At 49.5% G+C, this 12,393-nt stretch overlaps 1 protein-coding gene across 1 annotated transcript; it reads left to right on the top strand.

Moving 5' to 3' along the window:
* The first annotated feature begins 1,901 nt into the window (after positions 1 to 1,901).
* On the top strand, positions 1,902 to 12,363 carry PTGIR (prostaglandin I2 receptor). The gene is made up of 3 exons (XM_075608835.1): positions 1,902 to 3,099; positions 7,062 to 7,303; positions 9,509 to 12,363. The coding sequence occupies exons 1-2, from the start codon at positions 2,290 to 2,292 to the stop codon at positions 7,287 to 7,289; spliced, it is 1,038 nt and encodes a 345-aa protein (XP_075464950.1). The 5' UTR covers positions 1,902 to 2,289; the 3' UTR covers positions 7,290 to 7,303; positions 9,509 to 12,363.
* Positions 12,364 to 12,393: the final 30 nt, after the last annotated feature.

Below are 12,393 nucleotides of genomic sequence, written 5' to 3'. Positions count from 1 at the left end.
TGTGTGTGCACCTGTGTATACTTTCATGGGTCTGTTTATCGGTGTTTGTTTATGTTTAAGCATGTGTGCATGTATGTCTGTGTGTCAGTGTGTACAAATCTGTGTATAGTGTATGCATATATAAATATCTGTATCTGTGCGTATATATCAGTGTGTATATTAATATACTGTATGTGACTGCGTGTGTATACTATGTTAGTCTATGTGGGTGAATGTGTGTGTATTTATATATGTGGGAATCTGTATAATCTAGAGAACTATATATTTGTATCTGAATAAAACGGAAATAGCTGTGTTAGTCCAGTTGCAATGGTTTTTCTGCTTGTTTTAGCCATAGATGCCTTTGTTAATCAGTATTGCCAACCTGAGGAAGACTAGAACTCTCGAAAGTTTGTCCTATGACATAAATTGTTAGTCCAAATAAAAAAGGTATCACCTAATACTGAAGTACTCATTTATTCTGCACAATGTGTATCTGTGTATAGTGGGTGTGTATGTGGGTCTTATACTTTCTGTATGTAGTATGAAGGATGTCAGTGTGTAACACAATGCCACTCCGGAGGTGACGTGTCCTGAGGGTAACCACACCCCTGCAGTGCCAGGGGGTATCTGTGTGTGTTTATCAGCGGCTTATGTGTTTATCAGGTGTGTGTGATAGGGTGTGTGTTTATACCCAGAGATAAGACCCGGAGAGAGAAAGAGACGCAGTTCCTGGAACACAAACACATTATATATGTCACTTTTTTTACCCACCATAACGTAACTAAGTGTGGTGAAACCTATCCTATGCTTCATTTTCCAAAGCCAGTATAACCAACCCCACACTGAGGAGACCCATTAAGGTCGAAACAGTCTGTCTGTGGGTGGGGTTACTGGCTATGCATCTTAACCCAGTCTGTGCTCAAAAGCTGTGAAATGCAGTAAACTTAAGCTTATAGGGGACCATGTTAAATGGTTTTGAAGCAAAAGATGGCACTGTGTGCTCATTTGCATGTAATTTCCCAGAATTCCTTGCTGCAGTGGAAGCGCTGCGTGCTGGGTGATAATGGTGAAAGGCAGGGTTACAGACCTGTCTAAGGGTGCGCTTATAGTGATGTCGATGTTGCGGCAAAACAAATGTATTGTCGCTGTCGCGTGCACTTATAGTAAGCGCGGAGCGACGGCTTGGTCGCGATCACTGGAAGTCATCTCAGTTTGATTTTTCCAGCGACCGCAGTCTGACGTCGCCGTCGGCAGCACTATAAGCGCAGCGTAAGACATGTGAATGTGTTCACAAGTAATATACACACACATGCACAAATACATACACACACATACACACACACATACGTACACACACACACGTACGTTTCTGGTCTCCCGGGCTCTTTCTAAACAGTCTGTCTCTGGTCCTTGTCTCTCTGATGCACGGACGTCATCTCCCCGGGATGTGTGTCTGTGGGACAGTCACTTTGTCACTCGCCAACACGCTGCCCTGTCTCATAGTGACAGCGACACTGTCACACACATGCTAACTCGTTTCTCCTCTCTCTATTCCTCTCTGCCCTACTCTCTCACGCTCCATTTCTTTTTGTCCCTCTACCTCTGTCTGTCTCACACACTCTCCTCCCCCTCACTTCTCTGTAGGTCTGACTACTGACAGATCGCAGTCTGGACAAGAGAGAGTCAAGTGTATGAGAGAGAGGGGAAGAAAGACGAGGGGAAGAGAGAGGGAGGTAAAGAGAGAAGAAGAAAGAGAGAAAGGAAAAGAGAGAGAAGAGGGAGGGAGAGAGAAGCGGGAGGGGGAGAGGGAGAAAGGGAGAGGGAGGTAAAGAGAGAAGAAGAAAGAGGGAAAGGAAAAGAGAGGAGCGAGGGAGGGAGAGAGAAGAGGGAGGGGAGAGGGAGAAGGAGAGGGAGAAAGGGAGAAGGAGGGAGAGAGAGAGAGAGAGACGAAAGGAAGGAAGGAAGAAAGAACGAAAGAAAGAGAGAAAAAGAAAGAAAGAAAGAAAGAAAGGAGAGGGGGAAGGGAAAGAGAAAAGTGGGTGACAAGTGTACGTTGAGACAGAATGAGTGTGAGAAGGAGGATGACAAAGAGGTAGAAAGACAGATACACGTGTGTGAGAGAAAAGAGGGAGAGAAAAAGTCAGGGAGGAGAAAACCAGAATTGATAACATAGATGTAGAATGAGAGGGAGGGAGATGTGCGCTAGTGAAGTAGACAGAAGTAGAGAGAAAAAGAAAACATTTATGATGCTGCTTCATTCTGCCTCCCAGTGACTCCCTCTACCCCCCACCCGTGCCCCCTCCAGCCATGCCCCTCTCCTGTGAGAACGCCACACGTGTGCGTGAGGACGGCAACCCCGCGGTCAGCACCCTGATGTTCGCAGCCGGCGTGGTGGGGAACATACTGGCTTTGGGCGTCTTAGGGGTGCACAGGCGGGAGCAGAGAGCGCGTGCCTCCCCCTTTTGCATCCTTGTCACCGGCTTGGCCGTCACGGACCTCCTGGGCACCTGCATCCTCAGCCCTGTGGTATTTGCCTCCTACGCCCGCCAGGCATCCCTGATAGTGCTGGCTGGCGCCTCGAACGCCCTGTGTCACCTGTTTGCCTTCGCCATGACCTTCTTCAGCCTGGCGTCCATGCTGCTGCTGTTCTTCATGGCACTGGAACGCTGCCTGGCGGTCAGTCACCCCTACGTGTATGCCCAACGTGGTGGGCACTGCCTGGCACGGGTGGCCCTGCCCTTCTCCTACAGCCTGGGTGCCCTCCTCTGCGCTCTGCCCCTGATTGGGGTGGGGGAGCACAAGCAGTTCTGCCCGGGTACTTGGTGCTTTATCCGTATGTCCTCGTCCGGCGGGAAGCCGGCATCAGGGAGCGCGCTGGCATTCTCCTTGCTCTACGCCGGCCTCACTGGCTTGCTCATACTGGCCATCTTGCTGTGTAATGCCTCGGTGACCGTCAGCTTATGCCGCATGCGGAGGGGCCAGCGGGCGCGGCGGGGATCACTGCGCAGAGGCGGCGCCCGCGGCTGGCGCCTGGGAGGAGGGGAGCAGGAGCTGGAGCATCTCATCCTGCTGGCCCTGATGACGGTCATCTTCGTGGTGTGCTCACTACCTCTCACCGTAAGTACCAGGAGAATGGGGGGAGGGGTGCACCGTGTGAGTATTAGAGGAGACGGGTCCTGTGTGTGAGAAAAGGAAAGGCTGGAACTGTGAGGAGGAGGCTTGCACTTTGTGTGTGTGTAAGGGGGAGGGTGTGTGTGTGTGTGTGTGTGTGTGTGTGTGTGTGTGTGTGTGTGTGTGTGTGTGTGTAAAGGGGGGGCTAACAGTGTGTGTGTTTGTGTGTGTGAGAGAAAGGGAGTCTGCCACGGTGTGTGTATGTGAGGAGGCTAACACTGTGTGTGTGTGGGAGGACTGGCACTTTGTGTGTGTGTGTGTGTGTGTGTGTGAGGGGGAGGCTGGAACTGTTGTGTGTGGGGGGGCGGGGGAATGGAGGTTGGCATTGTGTGTGTGGAGGAGAGGACTGGCACTTTTTGTGTGTGTGAGGGGGAGGCTGGAACTGGTGTGTGTGTGTGTGTGTGTGTGTGTGTGTGTGTGTGTGTGTGTGTGTGTGTGTGTGTGTGTGTGTGTGTGTGTGTGTGTGTAGGGGAGGCTGGCACTGTGTGTGGGTATGCTAGTGGGAGGCTGGCACTGTGTGTGGGTATGCGAGTGGGAGGCTGGCACTGTGTGTGGGTATGCGAGTGGGAGGCTGGCACTGTGTGTGGGTGTGTGTATAGGGGGAGGCTGTCACTGTGTGTGTGGGTATGCGAGTGGGAGGCTGGAACTGTTTGTGGGTATGTGAGAGAAGGCTAAAAGTGTGTGTGATTGTAAGAGGGAGGCTGGTTTTGTGTGTGTGAAGGAAGGAGGGGGACTAGCAGTGCGTGTGTCTGCCACAGTGTGTGTGGGTATGTCAGAGGCTAAACGTGTGTGTAAGGGGGAGGCTGGCACTGTGTGTGTGTGTGTGTTTGTGGGGGTAGAGGCTGGTGCTTTGTGTGGGGGGACATGGAGGCTAGGTGTGTGTGTGTGTGTGTGTGTGTGTGTGTGTGTGTGTGTGTGTGTGTGTGTGTGTGTGTGTGTGTGTGTAGAGAGACTGGCACTGTGTGTGAGGAGGGGTGGCACTGTGTGTGGGCAAGGGAGGCTTGCACGGTATGTGTAAGAGAGGCTGGCACTGTGTTTGGGTTTGAGAGGGGGAGGCTGACACTGTATGTGGGTACTCAAGGGTGAGGCTAGCACTATGTGTCTGTGTGGAGCGAGGCTGGCATTGCGTGTGTGGGAGGTTGGCACTGTCCCTGTGTGTATGTGTCAGGGGAGGCTGGCACAGTGTGTGGGTATGCGAAGGGGAGACTTGCACTGTGTGTGTGTACATGGGGGAGGCTGGAACTGCGTGTGGGTATGTGAGAGAAGGCTAAAACTGTGTGCGATAGTAATTCGGAGGCTGGTTTTGTGTGTTTGTGTGTGAGAGGGGGGCTGGCAGTGTGTGTTTTTAAGGGAGGTTGCACTGTGTGATTTTAGGGGTGGTAGCCTGGCAGTGTGAATGTGTGCGTGTGAGTATGGGGGGGCTGGCATTATCTGTGTGTGATGGAGGATGGTCCTGTATGTGTGTGTGTATGGGGGGGGGAGGGGCAGGGGGAATGGAGGCTGGCACCGTGTGTGAGTGTATGGGGGAGGCTGGTCATGTGTGTGTGAGAGAGAAGGGGAGGCTGGCATTGTGTGTCCGTGTGAGAGAAGGGGAGGCTGGCACTGAGTGTGCGTGTGAGAGAGAGAAGGGGAGGCTGGCACTGTGTGTGCGTGTGAGAGAGAGAAGGGGAGGCTGGCACTGTGTGTGCATGTCAGAGAGAAGGGAAGGCTGGCACTGTGCGTGTTAGAGAGAAGGGGAGGCTGGTACTATGTGTGCGTGTTAGAGAGAAGGGGAGGCTGTTGGCATTGTCTGTGTGTGTAAGAGAGACTGGGAGGCTAGAACTGTGTGTGCGTGTGGGATAGAAGGGGAGACTGGCACTGTGTGTGCATGTCAGAGAGAATGGGAGGCTGACGCTGTGCGTGTCAGAGAGAACGGGAGGCTGGCACTGTGTGTGCTTGTGATAGAGAAGGGGAGGCTGGCACTGTATGTGCGTGTTAGAGAGAAGGGGAGGCTGGCACTGTGTGTGCGTGTTAGAGAGAAAGGGAGGCTGGCACTGTGTGTGCGTGTTTGTGAGAGGAGTTAGTTTGTTAGTGTGTGGATGGGAGGAGGCTGGCACTGTGTGTGGACGAGGGAGGCTAGCACTGTGCGTGCGGGTGGAAGTTGGCACTGTTTTTCTGTAGGGGTTCAGGCAGTGAGTGTGTGTGAGTGTATGTGGGGGGGGAAGGGGGTAAAAGAGGCTGGCAATTTGTGAATCCGGGGGGTTTAAGGCTGGTAGTGTGTGTGACAGGCTGGCAATGTGTGTGCACAGGGGTGAGGCTGGGTGTATGTGTGTGTGTGGTGGAGCTGGCGTTGAGAGAGGGGGAGGCTGGCAGTGTGTGTGTCCGGGGGAGTGGAACTGGGTTTGTGTGTGGCTGCCAGTGTGTTTTTAAGGGAGGTTGGCACTGTGTGATTTCGAGGGTGGAGAAGAGGCTGGCAGTGTGTGTGTGTGTGGTATGTGTGGTGTGTGTATGTGTGTGTGTGGTGTGTGTGTGTGGTGGTTGGCCTTGTTTGTGTGTGTTGGGGGAGGTAGAGACTGGCACTGTGTTTGAGAGGGGGCAGGAGTAGGTTGGAAATGTGTGTGTGTGTGTGTGGGGGGGGGGGAGGGGGGCTAGGGTGGTATTTTGTGTGTGTGCACAAGGCAGTAGGCTGATGCGGTGTGTGCGTGAGGAGTTAGGTTGGCGCTGTGTGTGTGTGCTAGGGAAGGTGTGCATGTGTGGAAAGGCTGGCACAATATAGATAGATGGGAGGGGGAGGCTGGTCCTGTGTGCGCATACGAGGGGGAGCCTGGGGGGAGGGTAGGCAAATGGAAACCATAACGTAACTAAGTGTGGTGAAACCTATCCCATGCTTCATTTTGCAAAGACAGTTTAACCAACCCCACACTGATGAGACACATTAAGGTTGATACGGCTGTCTGTGGGTGGGTTTACTGGCTATGCATCTTAACCCGGGCTGTGCTCAAAGCTGTGATATGCAGCAAGCATGAGCTTATAGGGGACCATGTCATATGGTTTTGAAGCAAAAAGTGGCACTGTGTGCTCATTTGCATATCATTTCCCAGAATCCCTTGCTGCAGTGGAAGCACTGTGTGCTGGGGATAATGGTGAAAAGCGGGGTTGCAGACCTGTCTAAGACATGCAAATGAGCACACAGTAATATTTTCATTTGCTATATGCTTTACTGTGGAGGGTTTTTGTCACTTTTTTTACCCACCATAATGTGTGTGCGTGTGTGTGCTATGTGTATCTCCCACTCTGTAGATATCTAGCTTTGCTCTTTAAGCCTCGTCCATGGTGATGCTGAGCGGGTGCGCGTGCTCGCGCGATCAAACACATTCCTACAGTGTGTTTGTCCAGCGTGAGCACGCACATGCACGTGAGTGCACGGCGCTCAGCTGCTTGGCGAGACAAATCAGTTTGATTTGCCGCTCGCTGGCGCGTCACGTGAGCGGTTCGCCCAATGAGGGCAAACTAGCTCCATGACGTCATGACCGTGCCCCCGACACGCCCCTCTATGCGCGCAACCAGCAGCCCACGAATCGCCTGAGCAAAATGAGCACCGAGCTCGAGCGCGCTCTCATTCACACTGGCCGCAGCCTTATCTGTCCCCATCAGACATCACCTTATAAACCAGCGCCTGAACTAGGTAAGCGCGTAACATAATATCCTAAAAGCATCACATCCTTAACTATGACACTGCCAGCGACCACACAGCATCGCATCCTGTAGTATGACACTGCCACATACTGCAGAGCATAACATTCTTAACTATTACACTGCCAAGGGCCGTAGAGGATCACATTCTTAACCATTACACTGCCAAGGAGCTGTAGCACGTCACACAATTCACATCTTTCCCCTTTGGCTGACTCTCCCTCTTTGGCCCTCAGATCCGTGCTTTCCTCGGTGCTCTCCTCCCGGATGACAGTGAGAGGGGTGATCTCTTAGCCTTCAGATTTAGTGCTCTAAACCCCATCCTGGATCCTTGGATCTTCATCATCTTCCGCGGATCAGTCTTCAGGAAGCTGCGCTCCCTGCTGTGCGGCAACCGGGGGACCCCCAAATCTGCCCTCACCACTCAGGAGCCTGCCAGCCCTGGGGCCACAGCTGGTCCCTGAGAGACTGCTCTATGGCAAGTAAAGAGAGACTGCTGACTTTGTGATGAGAGACTGCTTCAATGCAAAACTGTCACACGTGCCTTTGGCTGCATGGAAACAGGGCGCTCTGTCACACCGAGAGACTTCGTTAAAAATGAATGTATACTGTTTAAATAAAACTTCCCCTGTGATAACACACAACTGTCTGTTACCCCCCGGGGTGAATTTCCTGCCTCCCTCCCAGAGAGAGGAAGTGAGGAGCAGACACCATGGAGACTGAAGGTGGATAGAGAAAGATACCACCATGGAGACTGGTAGGGGATAGAGACCCCCCACCATAGAGACTGGTAGGGGATAGAGACCCCCCACCATGGAGACTGGTAGGGGATAGAGACCCCCCACCATAGAGACTGGTAGGGGATAGAAACCCCCCACCATAGAGACTGGTAGGGGATAGAGACCCCCCACCATAGAGACTGGAGGTGGATAACTATACCACCATAAAGACTAGAGCAGGATAGAGGTTGGAGGGGGATAGAGAGATGCTCATAGAAACTGGAAGGACAGGGAGACCCCCATAATGACGGTTTAAAAACTTTATTGCAATAGTTGGGTGACACAAGTGCCCCCCTCCTGCAGACCCCGCCCACAAGTAACATACACTCAATGCTGTAACTGCACCTCCACCCTGCCCTGCAGACCCTGTTAGTAATGTGCAGTGTTCGCCCAGGACCCTGCCTCTCCCCTCTCCTGTGTGTGAGGCTAGGGCCCCGGTCCTCCCTGCTGCACGCGCGCCTGGCGGCATGGCGGCGCATGCGGAGACTACAGCCGCGATCGGCAGTCTGTAGGGGAGCATGGGGGGTGGGGTGGTGCCATGACCGGACATATCTGCGCTGCCATTGGCTGCACGCCGACCACGTGACCGTGTCGCGGCACGGGAAGACAACATTCCTGTCTTCCCTGCTAGTGTAGGCGTCACAGCGCTTGGCGCGCCCACACACGCAGCCGGTGGGGCATTCTCTTACATCACAAGCATTCAGGGACCATTTAACACCTTAAGTCATAAATCGCATACTGCACAGGGGGCGGGGGGGGGTAGGCTTCACCCACAGATAACATTCCAGTTGCCCTGTTTCAAAGCAAGTTTTTTGGATAAATCAATTGTAACATCGCTCGAAGAAGAGATCAGTGTATCTCAAATAAAAGCATTTCGTTAGCCACAGAACGGTATTGACTATTTGTTTTTGATTTTTATATATATATATATATATATATATATATATATATATATATATATATATATATATATATATATATAGAAGAATGACCTAGGCGCAAAAAGGAGAGAAGGTGGAGAAAAACAGAGTGGTATGTCTTTTTTAGCATCACATATAATTGGTGAGAGATACACTCACAATTAAGTAGTTTTAAATAGTCCTTTCTCCAATTGAATCTGGAACACTGGCTTGTCACCTGGTGAATAAGGACTGGATGTTTCTTTCCCACACTTTGTTTGTTGTAAGATCCCCTCCAAGTTCTGTACCGTCCTGGATGGACTTGTTCTCAATTAGGGCTGAATAAGCTTGAATCCAAAGTAAAACAAGTGTATCTCTCACCAATTAAATGTGATGCTAAAAAAGACATACTACTCTATGTTTTTCTCCCCCTTCCGCTCTTTCTCTCCTTTTTGCGCCTAGGTCATTCTTCTACATTTTCCACATCACGGCATTTTTGGGGTCGTGGACCTTCTTGGCTGCACTAATCAGGGAAAGGTTATATATAGCTAACACCTCCATAAAGTGTTAATTGTTTATTGTAGAGCTTAAAGACACACACACACACACAATATTTATATATCTTTGTGTGTCTGGCACATTATATGTGTTCATAGCTGTGTACCACCCACTCTGTAGACATCTATCTTTGCTCTTTATCTTCCCCCATCAGACATCACCTTATAAACCAGCTCCTGACCTGAGTCAGCGAGTAACCTAATATCCTAAAAGCATCACATCCAGGAACCGCACAGCGTCACGTCGTTAAACAGGACACTGCCAGGGACCACACAGCATCACATCACAGCATCCCATCCTATAGTATTACACTGCCACCCACTGCAGAGCATAACATTCTTAACTACTACACTGCCAAGGACCGTAGAGCATCACATTCCTAACCATTACACTGCTGGGGACCTGTAGAGCGTCACACAATTAATATCTTTCCCCTTTGGCCCTCAGATCCGTGCTCTCCTCCTGGATGACAGTGAGAGGGGTGATCTCTTAGCCTTCAGATTTAGTGCTCTAAACCCCATCCTGGATCATTGGATCAACATCATCATCTTCCGCGGATCAGTCTTCAGGAAGCTGCGCTCCCTGCTGTGCAGCAACCAGGGAAAAAATAAAACTGCCCCCACCACTCAGGAGCCTGCCAGCCCTGGGGCCACAGCTGGTCCCTGAGAGACTGCTTCATGGCAATTAAAGAGAGACTGCTTCAATGCAAAACAGTGACCTGGGCCTTTGGTTGCATGGAAACAGGGGGCTTTGTCACACCGAAGACTTCATTTTTTTAAATTCATATCGTGCAAGCATGCAGGCCACGAATCTCGGCAAGTACAGGCACATGACGTCACGCTTTTGGTCGCACGCTCATGCGCCTGCACTATGCCCGAGGCCGAAGGAGAAGACTGCAGAGCGTCACTCTATTACCCCCTGCCCTACCAGGGCCCTCATAGTGTTACTCAATTAACCACTCCCCGCTGGCCTGACACACGAGGCGTAGTAAGGCAGAGTGGAAGATGGAGTGTTGAGATGGGGGCTGGATGGGTGTGGGGGATTGTTTAGTATTGTCTAGTGGAGGTTGGGGGATTGTTTACTGCAGTCAAGCTATCAGGCTGTTAAAGGAAAATGTTCCCATTGCGCAGAGCTTTGCTCACTGCAGATATGATGTTACAGAGGAGCATGGCTATAGCGAGAAAAGTTCAGTGGAATGGGAGAATTTTTCTTTACAGTGTATTGAAAATAACACATAGTGCATGTAATGCGATTTCCTGTGAAAATTCTACAGTAAAATCCCATCCCACGGATTTATGTTACAGAGGAGCAGCAATACATAGTTACATAGTAGATGAGGTTGAAAAAAAAGACACATTTTGATCAAGTTCAAGCTATGCCAAATTTAGACAACAGATACTCTATCCTATATCTGTACTTACAGTATATTGATCCAGAGGAAGGCAAACAAAAAACCCTAGTGAAATATCATCCAGTCTAAATATATTGGCAATCTAAATATTGGCAATCAGATTTCTCCCTGGATCAACATCATTCTCATATTTACTTAGTTGGTATATCCCTGTATACCTTTCCTTTCTAAAAAGATGTCCAACCTGTTCTTGAAGATATCCATTGTATCTGCCATCACAGTCTCCATGGGTAATGAATTCCACATTTTAACTGCTCTTACTGTAAAGAACCCTTTCCTTTGTTGCTAGTGAAATCTCTATTCCTCCAACTTTAAGGTATGATCCAGTGTCATTTGTACGGCCCTTTGGATGAATAGCTATTTTGAAAGCTTCTTGTATTGTCCCCGAATATATTTGTATAGTTATCATATCCCTTCTTTTCTAATGTAAACAAATTTAATTTAGGTAGCCTCTCCTCATAAATCAGATTATCTATCCGTTTATTTGGTGGGTCTTCTCTGCACTTTCTCTAGTTCCATAATGTCTTTTCTAAGGAGTGGTGCCCCAAATTGTACTCCATATTTAAGGTGTGGTCTTACTAAGGCTTTATAAAAGGGCATAATTATGTTTACTTCCCTTCCATCCATTGCCCGTTTAATGCAAGATAAGATCTTGTTTGCCTTTGCAGCTACTGCATGACATTGGGCACTATTGCAAAGCCTGCTGTCTACCAGCACTCCTAAATCCTTCTCCATCAAGGATTCCCCTTATTTATGCCCATTTAATTTGTAAATCGCCTGTTTATTCTGGTTTCCCAAATGCATAACCTTACATTTATCTGTATTCAACCTAAAGTGCCATTTACCTGCCCAAGTTTCCAGTCTATCCAAGTCCTTCTGGAGAGACATTACATCCTGCTTTGATTCACCTTACACAATTTAGTGTCATCAGCAAAGATGGAGACTTTGCTCTCTATGCCAACCTCAAGGTCATTAATATTCATATTGTTTCATTTTATTGTAGAATGTAGTATTTACAGTAAAGCAACAAATCAGCCTGGTACATACAGCATTATATGCCGTTCTCAGTACACAAACTAAATATTGTCTCCATAACTTATTGATAAACAACGTAATGTGGTATAATGTGTGTTGGGGTGACTTTTTTTTCCTTATTGTAAATAAAGTATACAATAAAATCCCAGCATACAGGGGGACCCCACTAATACGGCAGGTTCGGTTCCAGGCCCGCGCCAAAAAGCGAAAATTGCTTTAAAGCGGAACATAGCATTTGTGCGCTCTGCACTCTCCTCCCTCCTACTCCGTCCCAGAATGCAGCATTCCGGAAGCAAATGGAAGCGAGCCGAGAAGGGATTGGGTGGGAACCGAGGAGGAAAGGATGGGGGCGAGCACGAGTGTGCGGAGGGCTTGGGCTGCATGATGCAACCCGGTGCGCTGGGGTGCTCGCACCAAGCCAGGAAACTTTTACACTGAGTGTATTTATAAAACCGCCATATTCGCGGAACGCCGAGAAGCCTACTGTACTTTACACGTTACAGAGGCGCACGGGTACATCACATTTGCCGTGAGAAACATCCCCCCGGAAGGGCGAAAACTTTTCCCGATATTGAAAATAGCACAAAATCTGGTATATTTTCAGCTGATTTTGGCCGTACTGTAAAAGGACAACTCTACCGTATAATCCCACCACACTTGTTACAGAGGAGCATCGTGTAGCAAGGAAAGGACTGCAGAATGGCTTTCTAAAGAACATACGGCTTTGCATGTCATTACCCAGAATCCCTGGCTGCAATGGAAGCACTGTATGCTAAGAGATGATGGTGAAAAGCAGGTTGCAGACTTGTCTCAGACATGTTAATGTGCTCACAAGTGATATTTTTATTTACTAAATAAATACAGTCAGATCGCTTGACCGCCTCTT

The sequence above is a fragment of the Ascaphus truei genome, chromosome 7 (genome assembly GCF_040206685.1).
Source record: "Ascaphus truei isolate aAscTru1 chromosome 7, aAscTru1.hap1, whole genome shotgun sequence".
Taxonomy (NCBI): domain Eukaryota; kingdom Metazoa; phylum Chordata; class Amphibia; order Anura; family Ascaphidae; genus Ascaphus; species Ascaphus truei.
This window is presented reverse-complemented; position numbering and strand designations above follow the sequence as displayed.